This window comes from Notolepis coatsorum, assembly GCF_963971535.1.
Source record: "Notolepis coatsorum genome assembly, chromosome: 4".
Taxonomy (NCBI): Eukaryota; Metazoa; Chordata; class Actinopteri; order Aulopiformes; family Paralepididae; genus Notolepis; species Notolepis coatsorum.
This window is the reverse complement of record NC_140168.1, coordinates 42,905,014-42,917,767: the sequence shown is the minus strand read 5'-3', so window position 1 is coordinate 42,917,767 and position 12,754 is coordinate 42,905,014. Positions and strand designations below refer to the sequence as shown.

The window sequence follows — 12,754 nt, the reverse complement described above, 5'->3', positions numbered from 1 at the left end:
CGGTGCACATGTGCGGTGGTTTGTCCACCAAAAAAGCACCAAAAGATAGAAAATAAACTAGCAGAGCCAGAACTGTTCAACTCCCCTGGAGCCACAGCCAGCAGAGAAGCCGGTTTACTTTAGCTTTTAAACCAGCTGCAGCCTGAGAACTGGAGTGTGAGGGGATGTAACACTAAAGATGGCGGCAATGACAAAGAATTGCTGCAAAATAAACATACATCTGTTGTTAAAAAAAAATTAAAAAAAAAGTTTTCGATAATTATCGATAGAGAAATATGATAACATTATCATATCGTTATCGCGATATGATTTTTTTCCATATCGCCCAGCCCTAATTTCGATCACAGATTTTTGAAATATTGATATCAAAGACGAGTTACGGCATCTTCGGCAGAATGAGCATGGCTAGGAATGACGTCTAAACACGTCATCGGCGATTAAAGTGTTAATGAGAATGTCCACAAACACAGCTTCACGTAGAAATCACTGACTGCGCGCAGAGACGAGTGCTTAGGCAAAAAATAGTTCAGAGTATAATTGCTTAGAAAACGTAATTTTCTATTTCAATTATTTTTTATTTCTCCACGTGGTAAATACACAGGTCACAACATGTTTACATGAACGTTTGAGTTGTATTTGGAGTGTATTTGGTGACTGTAGGACACTGTAAGGAAACAGGCTATTGCCCCCCCCCCCCCCCCCCCACACTTCCAGTGATGAAGCTAAGCTACGCTAACGGAGCGACTGTTCCCAAAGCTAAATGCACGCACAGAGACAAAAAAGGTATGTATCTTCTTGTCTAACTCCAGGGAAGATGTTAAATAAGCAAATTTCCCAAAATGTTGAGTTTCCTTTAAGTATGATGTCATAGTAGCACCGGCTAGAAAAGGCTAGAACATTAGCTCTGCCACAACATTCTGGAACGTTCGTGATGATGTCATAGCTGAACATTCTAGAACCGCTCACATCCCTATATAAGTGGACGTTTCGGGTAGAAGAAGCAAGAAGAAGAAGAATCTGCTACAGTTCATAATTTCCTCTCGTATTGCATGCAGCCAATAAGGTACACGTTTGGGGTCGTAAATGTTGCTATGTGTAGGCCCATGCCATGTAGCTAAGGTGCTAGCTAAAGGCTTGCTAAGCATCAATGAATGACGGACGTAATGTGCTTGTAGATTAAGTTCATTTGGTTAACAACATTGCAAAGACATGTGCCACTCCGAGACAAGTAGAGATAATATGGATGTATGTTGTTATGGTTTGATCTGTGATTTATTGTATTTCATGTATGTGTTCACAGTTCTCACGGTTCGGATTAAAATCGGTTCGGTTCGGATTGAAATAAATCCAATCAGTAATATCAAGAACGTGTCGCTGTCATCATTGCAGTAGAGGGAGTTACACAATAGCTGGGATAAGCTCCTATATATAATTTATTTTTACACACATATATATATATATATATATATATATATATATATATACAATTAAACACAAGATAAAAATGTTTTTTTTTTTTTTTTTTATAATTTATTTTAACTCTTTCAGTGCCACTCACGAGATTTCTCGTGTTTTTTTATAGGTGGTTGCTAGCCACTCACGAGATTTCTCGGAATTTTTTTATTTATTTTTTTTTTGCGATCTGAAAAATTATTGCATCACCCGAGCCTACCCGAGTATTGCCGAGCTGCGCCGGTGATCACTGTGGAAAAAAGCGCCCCCTGTCGTCTCCCAGATGACATAAGTGATTTTGGAATGGACTCAATGAAAATGAATGGGGAAAAAAATCCGGTACTCCACATTTTCCAGTTCACTGATCCAGCCGGGGTTACTAGAGTTCATTCTGGAGCCTCAGATCTCCGCGGATCATGGAGAACCACTGTGTCGCGTTGGATCCATACACGTATCGATTTTTTCGAATGGTGATCAGGAATTGGAATATACCAGTTGGATACCATCTGATGTCAGGTAAGGACTCTATGTTATCAGTGGTAGGATAATCAGAGTAATTTTGATGAAGTTATAAGCTGTTTTGTGAAATCTCTTCTTTCGTTTTCACTGTAAAAGTCCGAGAGGAAATCAACAAGGCGATTGTCCGCGCGCGGCCGTAATGTGCGTGCGTGCACGTATAATATTGATCATCTAGCGTTTATTTGAAAACGATTCATAAAAAGGCCGACGAATATCAACGTTGTGGAATATTCCACTAAAAGACGATTTTCATAGAATGCTCCAGAATGAGTTGTTTTTTATATCAAAACGGGGGCTTTTCTAACTGCTCTGAAACGGCAACGACGCGATAAAAAAACAATCTGCCTTCACAGCACTGTCTGGAACATAGTCTTTGATAATGCGATGGGCAGATTAGACACATAGCCATAATTTAAAACATAGATTAGGCGATATTAACGTTAACATTGGCGCGGATGGTGGCATTCAAGCGGTAAAATGGAAAACCAGGCATGGCATTTAAAGAGTTAACTCAACATGCAAGGGCCCACATGTGGCTCGGGTACTTTCGGGTACCGCCACTTTGGCGCCAACTAGTGGCTTGGGTGTGCATATCTTGTAATACAATATATATATCGAATTGAAGCCCCATTTGTTGCCTGTCGATAGCCCTTCAGGTGACAAAATCCGTTCAGCGGTTCTCGAGTTACATGCCGATATTTGAGGCTTGTGCAAAGTACACAGTATTACGCAAAATACCACTCCCGACTCTTGGGGCTCTAGTTCTGTAGAGTAGCCAATGAGTGTGGCTTTCCAATGATATTTATGAAATTTGGACATGTACTACATAAGGCTTCAGGCTATGGATCTCGCAAGTTTTTTTAAGCAATACGAATTTCTGAGGAAATACTACTTCTGGACTACAGAATAACTTGAGTATGTTTTCTATAACTCAAGTTCAGACCTATGTTACTCTATTTCATTAGCACTAAAAGTGATCTTTCTTTATTGTCTCATAAACTTCAGAATGTCATCTTTCAAAAGAGACCAGGCTCATGCATGTGCTATAAGTATAAAGTATAGTATTTTGGTTTGCAAAAAAGTATGCAGTCCTCAAAAACGAAAACTAAAATAGTCACTTTTGGGGGCGCAGGTTAAGAGGTTAAAATGTATTTTCTTTCTTTTCTTCCACATGAAACAAGACAACACAGCGACAATAACAATAAACAGGACATAGTAACAACAATAATGACAATGGAAACAACAAAAATAATAAAACAGAATACAAAAATTAAATTGTGACACCACAAAAGACATTTCCCCCCCCCCCCCCCCTCCACCCCAGGACCCACCCACGGACCCCCCAGGATCAGCACCCCGACTCCACTTCGCCGCTAAATCATGGCCTTCACTTTCTCGAAATCTCCATATATGACATCCAAAAAAGTTAATGACCAATTGATCATTGTGAGTTTCTCAGATTGCTTCCACCTTATGGCTATTCATTTCTTGGCTGCTGTAACGCCCGCCAGAATGAATCTTTTTTGCTGTATGGAGGCCGGTAGTAATGTTATACCATTAGGAGTAGTGTTTTTGTCGTATGTGGGATTGTCAATAAATGGTGCATTTATATAGCACTTTACAATTTGTGTAGTTGTGAGTACCAGACGACCACTCTACCTCCTGAGCCATTGTCGCCCCTACATGCGATACTTGTGCCCTAATGATGAGGTGCGGCATGGTGTATTTATATGTTCCTTGTGGTTAGCATTGTTGCCTCACAGCAAGAAGGTAGGTGTGCGTTAAACGGTTCTAAGGCACAACTAACTCTTTAGGATGCAAAGTCTACACTTCTGTAAAAGTCACTGAAGTATAGGCAATGCAAGCAAAACAAATGCATGCTATGAAAGTCTTTTTTCTGGTCTGCATCCTCCAGTTGTTTTGTATTGAGCCGTACTGTACCCATTCTGCAATCAACAGTTTTCAATCAATCAAAACAGGGCACTACACAAGGCTTATAAACACATAATCCCAATTAAAGGCTTTAACTGCAATATTAGCAAGTATTTAGAATACTGTGCTTGTGGTAACACGTTTAGTGTAGCAATGCAATTATAGCTGATGATTAGACAATTGCAATTTGAGATTATTTTATGAGAGGCTGGAGCAGATCCTTGGCGGAGGAGTACTCACTCGCAAGTGCTGTTGAAACGATCGCGGACGACAACAGCCCGTTTCGTCTTCTTCTCTATCAGGGTCTGCACCTGGGCCAGATGTGCCCTCTTCAGTATAATCAACTCGTTGTTCTCCACCTCGCTTTGGATCTCCTTCTGGAGCGCACCCCAAGTCACCTCATCCTCATCACTCTCCATGGTCAGGACTACAGTACTACTGCGAGGCTTTCACCGGGTTACACTGTCCCAGGTTGAGATGATCTGGGGTTAGATTAGGACACAAAACAATGATCATTTGATGCACTGGCTAGCATGACATTTCTCAGGACTTTAATAGAGCAGAGAGTTCTGATCTGTTCTACAGCCGTTTACAAAAGAGCTGCAAATGACATTTAGGCATGTTTTACTTGCCCCACGCTTCGGTGGGCTTTTGTTATACAATGGTCGACTGCTAGCATTATTATTAGCTCACCAAAACCTGAAACTAAAATTGTTTGCAAATAGCCATCACACTCACCGATTGGACTTTTTGTTTTTCAAGACGGGTTCTCTGTCCCAATCACATCAATTTGTCCCGTTGCAAAGTTAGCTAGATAACGGTATGGCGGTAAAGTTGAAGTTAAAGTGTATCTCCACTCGGCTAACGTAGCTAGCTAGCTCGTAGCAACATGGCTGCTTAACATTACGTTAGTTGTCATCAGCCGTTGCTATGCTCTTTGCTTTATAACAATAACCGAATTAACTTGGCCCAAAACAAGACCGGTTGATTCTGATACTTCGCGATGAGTTCGATCGTCTAAATGTGTATTTAGAAAAATCACGAAAGGGGATACACTGCTACACTGCAAGTGGACAGAACGTGCGCGATGATATCGAGGAGAGCGGACATTCTGGGTGAAATCACGTGACTAGGTGAAGAAATGGGACTATTCTTTTCAGGGGACCCACATAAATCCTATGATGATGACGATCTGGCAGGTTGTTTTCGTAGGTTTTGATTGAATTGATTGAAAACTTTATTAACAGATTGCAGAATGGGTACAGTACAGCTCAATACATACAATTGTTAAGGGGATGCAGACCAGAGAAAGACTTTAGTCTTGTTTACATCAGGCCAGGGTCCCCCATTTTCAATTCATCGTAACATGACATACGATGACATACAGATAGACAGTACTGCTACATCTATACATTTATGACATACCAGATTTGCAAATACAGTACTCTGTTTGTGATACGAAAAGAGTCCGGACGGAGTGGGGGGGGGGGGGTGGGTAGGACCCACGCTAAATAAAAAATATACTTTTAAGACCACACGTGGGTCCCGGCGACCTATCATTCTATCGTTCCGACGCACACTAGAAAAACACTGACATAAACAGCCTACTGAGTGAGAGATATGGGAAACGACTTGCTTGACCAAATCGCCTAGATCAGACAAGCCTTATATTAAGTTATATCGCATTCGCCACCCACAAGGAAATTGAGATATCCGTTCTTTCATAAATCTGTAATTAATCACGATTCCATAATAAGCTACACGTAAATTAACTGTCAGGCAGACAGCTCATGACATTTACAATTGAATGCCTTATTTTACAATGAATGATGCCTTACTAATCTTCTGTGCAATACCTCTAGAAAAATATATAATATAAAAAAAACAGTCCCATGTATAGGCCTACAGATTTTTTAAATACATTTTTGTTAAAAAAAAAGAAAAAAAGACGAAGATACCACTGGCCTTCCCTGACTCACTTTTGACTCTTGCCTTGCTTGTTGATGTGTTGTTTTTTTGTTTCCTTGTCTATCCGTATTTTTTTTTACACATCCTGTATGATAAACGTTACGGTAACGTAACGTCGTTACCTCTTGTCAACGATGAGAACATCACGTGGTTTCACCCAGAAGGTCCCTGGAATCTCTCCCGCCATGTAACGTAAAGGGAAGTGGGCGTGGTGATCGTTGTGGGCGTGTCAGACACGAGAAGGAACCAAGCTCTTCGCGCGTTACCAGTTTTTGATTGATTGATTGAAAACTTTATTAACAGATTGCAGAATGGGTACAATACAGTACGGCTCAATACCAGTGTTTGATTGATTGATTGATTGATTGATTGAAAAGTTTATTAACAGATTGCAGAATGGGTACAGTACAGTACAGCTCAATACACAATTGTTAAGGGGATGCAGACCAGAGAAAGACTTTCGTCTTGTTTACATCAGGGTCCCCCATTTTCAACTCATCATAACATATGACATACACAACATACAGATAGACAGTACTGCTACATCTATACATTTATGACATACCAGATTTGCAAATACAGTACTGTTTGTGATACAAAAAGTGTCCAGAAAAAGAGTGTATATACATTTGACGTTTGGGGCTGTACATTGGAGGTGGGGGGGGGGGGGGGGGGGGCACACTGTACACTGTACATTGGAATACTGACAAAGCCATACTTGGTCATTTACTGTACAACTGGGTTAGGACATTTGTAGGGGCCAGTTTCGAATTGCAGTCTCCCGTAGGTGTTTTTTGAGAGTGTTTTTGAAGGTGGGTAGTGATTCACATTCCTTTACAGCTTTGGGTAGGGCGTTCCACATTGATGTGGCATAATTGCGAAACGTGTTCGTCATATCAACACTGGTTGCACGCACGCTAATGACGCCATGTGCATGCACATAAATGTTCCCTCGCTTAAGCACAGACTAAAGACAATGCCTAATTGCCTCTATGAATGGAATGTAACACATTTCATTCACAAGTTCTGTGTGAATGTATCTGATAACGTATTGAACACACCTGACGACCGGCGCTATTGATATGCAAAGTAGCCCAGGTGGGTACTTATAGCGAGTTGGCGAGTGCAGCGCATTCCTGTGTGCAAGCGCGTGCTCAAGAGTCAAGTCAAGAGTTTTATTTGTCACGGCATACAAGTATACACCACCCCAAGTATACACCACCCCAACAACAGCCTGTTCAGGCTGCTGAGGTCAGGCAGACGCCTGCGAACCCCAGCTACTAGGACAGAGAGGCTTCGGCTCAGCTTCTTCCCCCAGGCCATCAGAGCCTTGAACACTGAACTCTACACACACAAGCACACATGAGCACACACATGACACACACACTGTACACGCTCACACACTAGCAGCCACTTTAACATGAGCAAGCACACACTCATGCTGCACACGCCCACACTTATGGCCACTAAGGAAAGGTCACTTTAAAAATAGTATAGCATAACCTGAGATTGTATAAAATATGTAAATAACTATGTACAAATACCGATATGCCCTACTATGTTACTTGTTTATTGCACAATGTTGTTTTATTGGATTCTATTATATGTTGTTACTACATTTACATTACATTTACATTTAGTCATTTAGCTGACGCTTTTATCCAAAGCGACTTACAAGTTCTGTACGACAAGCCATCAGGAAGGGCACAACTCTATCAGCTGAGTAACAATGTTCATCAAAGTGTTGAGTGCTACAGTGTAGGTTAGTTTATTAGGACAAGTGCATGACAGTATGGTTAGTTAGGGTTAGATATATATTTTTTTTTTCTTTTCTTTTTTTAATTCATGTGCAATACTACTGTATTGCACATCGTTGCGGGCAAGACCACCCGCATTTCATTGTATACTTGTATGCCGCGGCAATGGGGGGGGGGGGGGGGTCTGCTGATGGAGACTCAGTGTTCAGGGTAACAGAGCATGAGGTGAGGCGGACCTTTAAAAAAGTGAATATCAGGAAAGCAGCAGGAACGGACGGCATCCCCGGCCACGTCCTAAAAGTCTGTGCCGACCAACTGGCCCCGGTATTCACTGACATCTTTAACCTGTCCTTAGAACAGGCTGTCATCCCCACTTGTCTGTCTGAAGAAGTCCACCATCATCCCTGTACCCCAAAAATCTACGCCCGCTTGCCTCAACGACTACCGCCCTGTAGCTCTCACCTCCATAGCCATGAAGTGCTTTGAGAAGCTAGTGAAGGGCTACATCTGTTCCTCCCTCCCCATCAACCTGGACTCCCTGCAATTTGCATACCGCCCTAACAGATCCACGGAGGACGCCATAGCCCATGTGCTGCACACAGCAGCATCACACCTGGACAAGAGGCAGGGGAACTATGTGAGAATGCTGTTCATCGACTACAGCTCAGCATTCAATACCATAGTCCCCTCCAAACTCATAGCCAAGCTCAGGGACCTGGGCTTGAACTATGACCTCTGCCAGTGGGTCTTGGACTTCCTGACGGGCAGATCCCAGGTGGTAAGAGCAGGCAACTGCACCTCCTCATCCATCACGCTCAACATAGGGGCCCCCCAGGGCTGTGTTCTGAGCCCCCTCCTCTACTCCCTGTACACACATGACCGTGGCACAGCGGAACAACAACACAATCATCAAATTTGCTGATGACACAGTAGTGGTGGGCCTGATCTCTGCCAACGACGAGAGGGCCTACCTGGAAGAGGTAGAGAATCTGTCACAGTGGTGTCAGGAGAACTGCCTCTCCCTGAACGTCAGCAAAACAAAAGAGATGATTGTGGACTTCAGGAGGTCGGGGGTCAAGGACTGCAGCCCCCTCAGCATCGACGGGGCACCGGTTGAGAGAGTGAACAATTTCAAGTACCTCTGAGCCCACATATCCGAGGACTTGACATGGACCACACACATTGACAGTGTTGTGAAGAAGGCATGACAACGCCTCTACTTCCTCAGGCGCCTAAGGAAGTTCCAAGTCAGTCAGAAGATCCTTAGGAACTTCTACTCATGTACAATAGAGAGCATCCTGACTGGCAACATCACCTCCTGGTTTGGGAATAGCACTGCACAAGACCGTAGCAGACTACAAAGAGTGACACGTTCAGCCGAACGCACAATTGGAGGGGGGCTTCCCACCCTCCAGAACATTTACAACAAGCGGTGCAGGGGGAAGGCTAAGAGAATCATCAAGGACTCCAGCCACCCGAACAACTGCCTCTTTGAACTGCTGCGGTCAGGCAAGCGATACCGGAGTCTTAAGGCGAGCACAGAAAGACTCAGAAGAAGCTTCTATCCCCAGGCCATCAGGCTGCTCAACGAACAATAAACACTATGCAACAACCATCAAATGCACACAGCACACACACCCACACGCACACACTCACTTAAACAAACAACACATTGCAGCACCCACTCTCCACACTTTAGATCACCTAAACACACTTTACACTTTATATTTATTGGTAAAGGATTTGCACTACAACTCGTACATCTTACTGTAAATTGTACCTAAATTGTACCTCATCCCATTTCTGCTCTGCACTATATAGTATTGTATATTAGTACATTGCATAGTATATTGTATATTGTATGGTAACTCAGTTACTTCTATTCTGCATCGAACATTGTACATATGTCTATACTGAACACTGTGACCTCTATTTTTACTTCTATTTTACATGCTATACTATTTTATTTCATACTTATCTTGTCTAGCACAGTCTCTGGAGCGTAACAGTAAGAAGCATTTTGTATAAAAGTATTCTGTACTTCTGTATGACAACTATTAAAGAAACTTGAAACTTGAACTTGAAACTTGTTTCCAGTCAAGATGCTCTCTACAGCTCCGGAGTAGAAGGACTGGAGTATCTTCCCAGATACTCTGAACTTCCTTAACTGTCTCAGGTGGTAGAGGCACTGCTTCGCCTTTTTTACGACTGAGTCTATGTGTGTTGACCATGTCAGATCCTCTGAGATGTGTACTTAAAGCTGCTCACCCTGTCCACAGTAGCCCCGTTTATCCTCAGTGGTGTGTGTGTCTCCTGCTGTCCTCTCCTATAATCCACGATCAGCTCCTTGGTTTTACCAATGTTCAGGAGCAGGCTGTTGTCCTGGCACCAGCGTTCCAGTACCTCAACCTCCTCCCGGTAGGCCTTCTCGTCGTTGTCCGAGATCAGCCCCACCACCACTGTGTCGTCCGCAAACTTCACTATGGAGTTGGAGCTGAACTTGGCCACACAGTCGTGTGTGTATACTAGTGAGTACAGCAGGGGGCTCAGAACACAGCCCTGGGGGGACCCGATGCTCAGGGTGATGGTGTTGGAGGTCTGACCCCCCACCCTGACCGCCTGGGGCCTTTCGCTCAGAAAGTCCAGTATCCAGGCGCTCAAAGCGGAGCTCAGACCCAGCTCGATCAGCTTGTCCACCAGTCTGGTGGGGACTATGGTGTTGAACGCTGAGCTGTAGTCAATGAACAACAGTCTCACATAGCCCCCCTTCTGGCGGTCAAGGTGACAGAGGGTGCTGTGCAGTACTTGGGAGACCGCATCGTCAGTGGACCTGTTTGGCCTGTATGCAAATTGCATGGGGTCCATATCACTGGGGAGGGAGGCACAAATGTGATCCTTGACCAGCCTCTCGAAACATTTCATGGCCACAGAACGGGATAGTACCTGCACCTCCTTGGGGCTAACCCAACCGTTGTTGGTAATGAGGCAGACACCCCCGCCGACGCTCTTGCCGGAGGCTGCCGTGCGATCCGCACGTAGGACGGTGAAGGAGTCCGAGGGAGAGACGCTGTGGTCCGGAGTCACTCGCTTGAGCCATGTTTCCGTAAAACACATGATGTTGACGTCTTTTATTTCTCGTTGGAAACGGACCCTCGCTCTCAAATCGTCCATCCTCCCCTCCAACGAACGTGCATTCGCCAGGAAGATGGATGGAATTGCTGGGCGGTAAGCAGATCTTTTTAACCTCGGTCTGATGCTTGTTCGTTTCCCTCTGTGTCTCTTTCTGCTGGCTCCTTTGTCTTTGTTGTCCCGCCTGATCTCCGGTGGCCATTCTAGGCATAAAGTGTATCCAAACTCCTCTTTGAGTCCGGAGTTTAGGTCCATAAGTGTCTGGCGGTCGTATGACGTCCCCGCCAGTGATGTTTTCATAAAAAAGTAGTAAAAACAAACATAATAGCTAAAAATTTGCACAATCGTTGCTGAGCGAAACCGTTTGAGGACCAGAAGGACCGCCTTCAATACCAACACATTGAACGTAGTGCAGACCGGGCAGCATGGTCTTGCCAGCTGCCCCCTACTGTGTTGGCCCGACGCGTCCCCAGTGAGGGAGACGTCGGTGAAAACCGTGATGTGTGACAGCCTACTGCCCATGGGGACCCAGGCCCTCCCCAGAGGGGGAGGTCCCCCAGTACTGACACGGGAACCTTAACCGCTTCCACTTGCCTCTCACCGGGTCTATTTCCATACTGGAAAACCACCTCTGTATCCTCCTCATGAGGTGAAGAGGAGGCCAAGAGGGACCACGGAATGAGCAGATGCCATCATACCGAGCAGGCGCATCACGGACAGCGCCGTAACCGTCCTAGGACGGAACCTCCTGAGCGTGTCGATAACATGCTCTGAGAGGGATGCCCATAGTACTCCACCCGTTGACTGGGAAGAGGAGTACTCTACTTCCAGTCTACAGCAAACCCCAGGCTGGTGAGGAATTCCACCACCTGCCTGGTATGAGACCTGACGATCCACCTTGACCGCCAAGGACCAGAACGTCGTCAGGGCAGAATACACTTCGTAACCCCTGACGACGCAAAGGCCCCAGTGCGGCCTCCACGCACTTGGTGAAGATGCGGGAGCCAGAGAAAAGCCGAACGGCAGCCTCTGGTACTCATACGCTAAACCCTGCAAAGGAAGCGTAGGTAAGCCCTAGGATGGAAGATCGGGGATGCGAATACGCATCCTACAGGTCTATGGAGGAGAACCAGGCCCCCACCTGACAGTGTTCAACAGGTAGGAGACGGTCCAAAATGCTGAACCTTCCCATGGGACAGGTCCAGCATGGGTCTGACACCCCCCGTCCCGATTTCTCGGGCACCAGAGACTACCGGGAGGAAAACGCCACGACGATGGCTTGCTTCGCCCACAGAGATTGGATCTCGTTGACCAGAGCTGTCACTGCTGGTGACCCTGACAATAGGGTCTGTACCAAACCTGAAAACGGGTGGGGTTGTGTAAATACAAGTCCCCGCCTCAGCGTTCTCTCCATCCACCTCGACATATGGTACTGCTGTAGCCATATGTGATGATACTCCCAAACGCACCCGCCGCCATTTGGCGCAGGTCCGCTAGGAACTGTAGATAGGCGGCCCGGTCCCACCCGCTGTGCGTAGCCAACCCTGGACCCGCTAACCGTGCGAGCAGAGAGTTCCGTGGAGTCGGGACATCGGACCCTGACACTACCCACGAGGCAATCGCACCCAAGGGGGGACCCCGACAGAAAGGGCCGGTTTGATACGGGGGAAGCTGACATACTAGGTGACAAAAGCTCCCCCACTGAACACCCCTCCAGAACATGCTGAGGAGTTGTTCTGCAGCTGGACATGCAAGGTGTGAGGCCCCCATGGGTTCCTACACACCGTAGCCCTGCAGTGATATTACTACCACCCAAATCACACGCGCCTGCCAGACCACTGCCGATCTTGCGGGAGTGGGAGGCACCAACGTGATACCTGGCCTGGCGAAGGCGAGGTCGGGGAAGCCTGCACTTTTTGCCTCAAAAGGTCTCGAGCCCCCCTGCTGACAACCCTTGTAGTTGACAGACGTAACACCAGGCTCAACAAACACAGCTT

The 12,754-nt window shown here is 45.6% G+C and overlaps 1 protein-coding gene across 2 annotated transcripts in view; it reads right to left on the bottom strand.

The window, feature by feature from the left end:
* The window catches only part of setdb1a (SET domain bifurcated histone lysine methyltransferase 1a), a 127,625-nt gene extending 122,625 nt beyond the window's left edge, over positions 1-5,000 (bottom strand). For both annotated transcript variants that reach the window (XR_014619557.1, XM_084312372.1), the window contains exons 1-2: positions 4,642-5,000; positions 4,144-4,385 (exon numbers count right to left, since the gene is read on the bottom strand). Coding sequence is in view for 1 of the 2 variants with exons in the window: in XM_084312372.1 (XP_084168498.1) it covers positions 4,144-4,322 (179 nt within the window). In the remaining variant the exon portion in view is untranslated. The remainder of the gene's footprint in view (positions 1-4,143; positions 4,386-4,641) is intronic.
* Between the last annotated feature and the right edge of the window lie 7,754 nt (positions 5,001-12,754).